The 6,813-nt window shown below is 41.0% G+C and overlaps 1 protein-coding gene across 1 annotated transcript; it reads left to right on the forward strand.

The window, feature by feature from the left end:
* Window positions 1-5,547: 5,547 nt before the first annotated feature.
* Window positions 5,548-6,094, forward strand: LOC128276392 (poly(rC)-binding protein 3-like; the record flags this gene model as incomplete). The annotated part of the gene is made up of 3 exons (XM_053014857.1): window positions 5,548-5,664; window positions 5,760-5,856; window positions 5,931-6,094. Coding segments are annotated over 3 exons (378 nt in total), but the record flags the coding sequence as incomplete, so codon positions are not given.
* Window positions 6,095-6,813: the final 719 nt, after the last annotated feature.

Below are 6,813 nucleotides of genomic sequence, written 5' to 3' on the forward strand. Positions count from 1 at the left end.
AATTGATTTTTCTTCGACGTCCACCGGTACGGTGGAAGCCTGTGCCAGGGCACCAACACTAACAGCACCCGTGGTTTCCGTAGCACGGCGGTGTTATTATTTCACTTTCACACTCTACGGGCTCGCCGGGGACAGTCGTGGGGCTTTTCTCTTCGTTCTGCGCTCTGTTTGTGTCACTTCCGGTGCCCGAAGACACGGACAGCTACTATGTTCTTATCTTTTCGACACGCGCCCCTCCGGAAAATGTCCAATATATTTTCGTTGCGTGTCACTCATTTTCCGTAATTTACGCCCCAAATTCGGCCTCGGCCCGGAACCGGATGCGAGGCTTGCCCGGCGGTGTAGGTTGGTTTTTTCATTAGTGTTTCACTTCGACATTCTTTACGGTAATGTTTTTTAAAGAACAGGATCAAATAAAATGTTAAGAATCGAATCAAACGAAGGAATTTGGCGTGGAAACGGAGTTTTGCAATCATTTGTTTTCTTTGGCGTACTTTTGCTACGACAGCGTATGACATGTGACACTTTGGGTATGGGTATATCTAGTAAAACGATGCTCCAAACATGTTGTCGACTTGAGCTACGGCTGCGAAACGCAGTGCCACTTGTTCGATTGGAACGAGGTCTCAATCTTCCCGGAGACACTCGTATCTTGGGCGCAACATATGCGAACACGAGTAAAAACAACGCGCCATTGTCACGTACTTTCACGTTCACTCTTCGCTTCCACGGTGGCCAACACTACAAGTAAGTTGCTGTAGAAGGCGCATCGCTGCCAGCGAAAGAACTGTCGCGTCGGTGATGTCTGGGGGCAAAAACATGTTTGCCTTCATACGAGAATGGATCGCCTACCGTTGTGCGGGTTGGCCGGTTAGCTGTTAACAAGGACATCGGAAGAGTCTTCGCGACCGACTTTTGGAATTTGGTAGCGATCGATTCCTGTGTAGTTATGGTTATAGTGGAGGCAGTTCCCGTTGGAAAATACAGCAAGCTTTCTGAAATCGATAGCTGTGGTGAAACCCTACCGTGGAATGTGGAATGGATGTAAGTTACAAAGCACATAGAAAATTGAATCCTTTTCTAAGAATGCAGACAAATGGATCAGTGAATAGTCCCAATACTGCTTCATTATTGGCTATCGGAACCTAATCACAAACCCTTACTTCCACACAAAAAACGAACCCCATTATCAACTCCCGCTGTCAGCTCGGCGCTGATCCACAGAATACCCCACATCCCTACAAGAACAAAATGGAACGAATGGCCGTTCAACAAGTCTCTCCTGCTGGGGATGACCCTTTTTCGCCCCCTGTCTTGCGGGCTAGCGGAGAACCAAAGTTTTCCGGATCACCAACTCCCGCGGCGGCACCAAAAGTGTCAGTCACTCACACTCGGTCCGTCATCTTAGTGCGACGGCCCCTTCAAAAGTTTGCGCTGTGGCCGTTGGATACGCAGCCGCAGTTACCGAGGGCAGTTATCGGGAAGAGCGAAATTATCGCTAATGGCAAAGTTTGGCTAATGCTCAGGTCCACCGGAGCGAGCGCAGGAATCGGTCGCGATAAGATAAATAAATGGGATGATCCCACACACTGCTGCTGTCGATCAGTTAAAAACTTCAGCGACCCGCACGACCCCAGATCGATAGCCGGTTTGAGTCTCGGCCACCCCCAGGATTCGGTTTTGAGATCCCTTCGTCCGGGGAATAAGTTTCCTCTTATGCCCTGCCATCGCTCAACTGGCGCGGTGCCGAAGGAAATGTTCTAACTTTTCCGGCGGTTGGTTCTGGGATTCGTCCCATCTCGTCCTGTGGGCTTTTTACCATACGCTACTACGGCGGCGGTGTCGGCGTCGTTTTGGTCGTTAATCTTGTTGAAAGCGAGCGGCGCAACATTGCCGACTGCCGAGACCACCCCGTCGCCTCGGGCGAGGAAAAGTTGTGCAAAGTTTGAATACTGTTGGTTATTTCGCGCACTTTTCTCGCGACGCGGCGAAGTCCCTTGTCTACCTGGAAGCCAAAAGGCAGCAGAAAGAAAAACCGAACACGGTACTTATTTCACTTTTCAGCGATAAGCGGAAATGACTTTTTGTAGGAAAATTGGTGCTTTAACCCTCATCGGTCCCTCCAAAATTACAGCGAATCGGTTCTTGTGTATGCGCGCGCATACACACATTTTTCAAAAAATACAAAATTACCATTTTTCACAAAACTAACAACTTTAGTTATTTGCGTTTTGTTCATTGGAATGTTTTTTATTGAAGAAAAATGATATACGTGTCAAAAATTCTGAAAATAAGTAGTAAAGACGGAAAATAGAAAATCATCTTTTTGAGAAATATGCGAAAAATCGGGAAAAAAAGTCAAGTTTTCAAGTTTTTTTATTTTTTGTTACATCTCTCGCAAATATCATATCGATGGTCAGCACAAACGAATTTGGCGCGGGTTATGTATGTGTCGTTAGGTTGCTACACATGTCAGTGACTTATTGTGAAAAGTTCGGCCATTTTGAGTAATTACTCAATTTTTGACAGCTGTTTGACTATGCACGTGTCTTGGCTCTTCGTCGATTTTTGTCTACTTCAAGAAATGGATGGCAAAGAAACTTTATCAAATTTTGTGCGAAAAACGAAATTAGGAGCGCCGATTGTTGACTGTGGCTTATGGTGAAGCTATTATGACCCAAAGCCGGGATTATCGGTGGTTGAAAATTTTTTCAGAGGGCCAAGAAGATGTGAACGTTGAAAAGCCAAGTTTGGTCGAATGTGAACAGTTTTGCTTCAAGTTTTCTCGAATTGCAAGGTCGTGGTGCATTATGAACTGTTGCCAAAGGATAGAACGGTCCATAGAGAATATTTCCTGCAGGTTATGGCCAATTCGCCCGAAGCAATCCGTCACAAATGCCCTGACTTGTGGGAAACCCAAAATGGGCTGTCGCATCCCTGCTAACGCATCGTTATTTCTGAGTGAATTTTTGGCCAAAACAACACACTAATGATGTAACACTCCGTGTACCGTATTCTCCAGGTCTGGCCCCTATGACTTTTTCTTGTTTCCAAAACTCAAATTACCGCTTCGTGGTCAATTACTTTTGGAGTAGACAAAAACCGACAATGAGCAAAATCTTGTCCAAGCAAAACAGCTGTCAAAAATTAACTAATTATTCAAAATGACCAAACTTTTCACCATAAATCACTGACATGTGTAGCAACCTAACGCCACAAAAAAATCGGATATACTTAGCCCTCGGAAAATCCAATTTCGCAAATCTTTTTGATCACCCCTCGTATGTGTATGCGTACGCATACACAAAAAACCGATTCGTAACTATTTCTGCTCAGACAATACTACACATGCCTCAAATTTTTTGGTGATATGTTTCGATTCTATGACCAAAATAAATCTACTTTGGAGAAATTCAGACAATTTCATCTAACCGTTTTTATATAATTAAACATTTTAGAACCAAATTGTATGTGCGCGCATACAAAGAACCGATGAGGGTTAAACAAAATCGCTGAATTTCGCGTGCAGTGTTCCCCCCGGGAGATTTCGGTCGGTCGAGGGATCTTCGTCGCCATGATATTTGTAGAAACGCGTCAGTGAGCACACAGAATGAAGGATACATTGCCTTTTCTAGGATCTTGACCTGCACAAGAAATGTACGAGAAGTAGAGTCAATCGTTGCAAAGTATTTTATTTGGGCTTAAAAGAAAGTTCGCTGTTGAATGAGTATTTTACACTGTTCATAACTATCATAAGTTTTTTTAATGATAGACAAACATTAAGAGAAAATGGTTGCAAAACTTCTCGTGATTGAGCAAGTGTGATTAGTCGGTCAAAACTGTAGACCAGTGGGCTTGTATTTAGGTAGTTTAGCACCAGAGCTAGTAAAGACAAGCAATATATTGACCGCGGTAGGAGAATCCGCGAATGCAAGCGAAACTCTTCGTCGTCGTAGTCCGCTCCACAGATCGCAGCTGTGTGTGGTGGTTCGCAAGAAGGTTCCGTTTTTTACACGAGTCTTTTGTTGGTGTCACGGCACTACCCTGAGACGGCACTTGCTCTAAGATTCTCTGTAAATTCTAATTAAACGCAAGCGAAATTCACTTCAATAGCAGTAGCGTGTCTTGTTGGCTTGGTTTTTGGCCGCGTCAAACATGCGGAAGCAGACGCGCGCGCGAATGAATGTTTCTCATATTGACCACGGAACGCAAAGAGGGTAGAGGCACGGCGGGGTGCACTAGGTTTGCGCTCTTCCAAGTTTTGACGATGGTGAAAGTTTGCGGTTTGGCCTTTGCGTTGCTTGATTTATGGTTAATTAGATTCATTGAATTAGCACCGCAGAGGTTTTGGGTTTTCTTTCTGCGCAAGAATAAGTATCCTCCCTTATATTCATCTTGCTCGAAGCACCCGAAGGATTATTATTATGTTGCTATAACATTTATCGGTAGAATTAAAACATCTCTATCTGATCATGTGTCGACATAGCGACAATCAAATGTTATTCATAATACCTTATACTTTAGCCCAATGGTACTTTTGAGTGTTAACATATGTTACAATTATAAACGTTATTTAGTACCGCTTTCTCTGTTACATCATGTCTTCTTGAATAATGATCTTGAGGGGGGATCTCATAGACACGGTATTGATTTACATGATTGATTATTAACATTATGTAATCGTATGAAAATTATATTATCCTATATTTATTGTTTTGACATTGTTTTGAATGAATCGAAAAAAATCGATAATCAATCAATGGTTTAAATATATTTATGCTTATGTTATTTTATGCTATCACAAAACTTACATCGTGTTTTCTTTCATTTTCTCTTACTTTCTTCTAGGAGGTCGGAAGCATCATTGGAAAAAAGGGAGAAATCGTTAAGCGTTTTAGGGAAGAGGTAAGCACATGGGTGTTAAGAGAGTGAATGGAGCAAAATAGTAAAACAGTATAGTACTAGAAAAGCAGTTCCTAACTGTTTATTAAAAGAGGTCATACTTTCTGTTTGACTTAATATCTCTCAGTCTCAACTTAGGTTAAAGGCAAATCAAAAGAGGCGCAATAACAATGCCGCATAACAATCACGAAAACGTCAGAGTTCATGAGATTTTATACAATGGTTAAAAATAGTTTTTAACGTTTCTTTAAACCGGCTCAACGTAGTATGCTATTTAGAAAATACTATCCGATCCATTCTTCTAAGATTTATAAAAAACCTAGTATGAGCATTGTTTTTTATTAAACTTTTTATAGACAGTGTTTTTCATTGCTGCTGCTATAGAATACATAAGAATAATTTGTGTTGGTTTATGAAATTTTTTCATAACAGTGTAAAAGGTGGCCTTATGGTTGAATTCAAAAACTGTAGAACAGAATTTGTTAAAAAAAACTTATAACTTCTCCCACTGCTAAATGAAAAAGATTTTCTATAATCTCCGTATTCCGTAAATTTGTTAATTTTGTATTTTCTTGTTTAACTTTTTTGCATGCGATACGTATCGACCACAAACGCCACAATTTTACCAATTTGTGCGGCATTCAGTCGGGTGCAAAAATCAACATATCAGACTGCTCGTGCCCGGAACGAATCGTCACCGTCTCCGGATCAAGAAGTGCTATCTACAAAGCCTTTACACTTATTACAAAAAAATTCGAAGAGGTACGTATGTTACACAAAAATGTTCACGCTCGTTGTATTATGTCAGTTTTAACATGTAAAATAATAACGGATGGATTCGTTTTCTTCTCCCGCAGTGGTGTTCACAGTTTCAAGACAATACAACTGCACAGGGTAAAACGCAAATTCCAATTCGCTTGATTGTGCCAGCTAGTCAGTGCGGCTCCTTGATCGGTAAGAAGCCGTATGGTTGTGGTTCTTTATCGTTCTGTACTCATTTATTTTCTACTAAACTTTTCGCCTCATAGGAAAAGGCGGCTCGAAAATCAAAGAAATTCGAGAAATCACGGGGTGTTCGATTCAAGTTGCAAGTGAAATGTTGCCAAATTCTACGGAACGCGCTGTCACACTTAGTGGATCAGCGGAATCAATCACGCAATGTATCTATCACATATGCTGTGTTATGCTGGAGGTAAGTTTGCAAAACATATTTTGTTAACAGCATAATAATTGTTTTTGACTAGGATTTTCACTCATTTTTTCTGGCACCTAGGGAAATTTTCTCGTTTTGTTTCTATTAATGCGTATGAAAATTTACTCGGCCTTATATGTACCACTTTCAATATTTTTCTATCGTTGATCAATCACAAGCTTTGTCTAAAGTTGAATTGATATGCTTTTTCTCACCTGGAACTAGACCAATGCGTGTTTTGGTTAGGATTTGAGCTTCTTTGACATTAGGTCATATTTTGTTTGTCGTTTTTGCCAATGACTACTAGTCGCTACTTCTACTCGAAGAAAGTCCTAGAAGCAAGAATGTGAAGGCAGTGCTTCAGAATTCCGCATGATGCCGAAGTTGAAAATTAAATTGTTTAACAGCATATAAAAGAACGTTAAACGCATATTTTTTGTTCCCAAATGTTTTACTAACATTTTGTTTTCCACCATAATCTGAGCGAAAGTTATTTAAAATATGATTCATGAGAGCATACAGCCTATCGAACCTTGCCGGGTTTGATTCAAAGTTTGTTTAAATGATATAAGTACACTGTTTGGAAAACAATATTTATTTATTTATTTGTTTGTATAAGTCAACGGGCGACTTAGCCTAATTGACAATAGAACTTAACCATAAACTAGAACTAAAGCTAATCGATCTGACACAACGCAACGACCAAGCTGGTAACCAAT

This window comes from Anopheles cruzii, unplaced genomic scaffold, assembly GCF_943734635.1.
Source record: "Anopheles cruzii unplaced genomic scaffold, idAnoCruzAS_RS32_06 scaffold01092_ctg1, whole genome shotgun sequence".
NCBI lineage: Eukaryota > Metazoa > Arthropoda > Insecta > Diptera > Culicidae > Anopheles > Anopheles cruzii.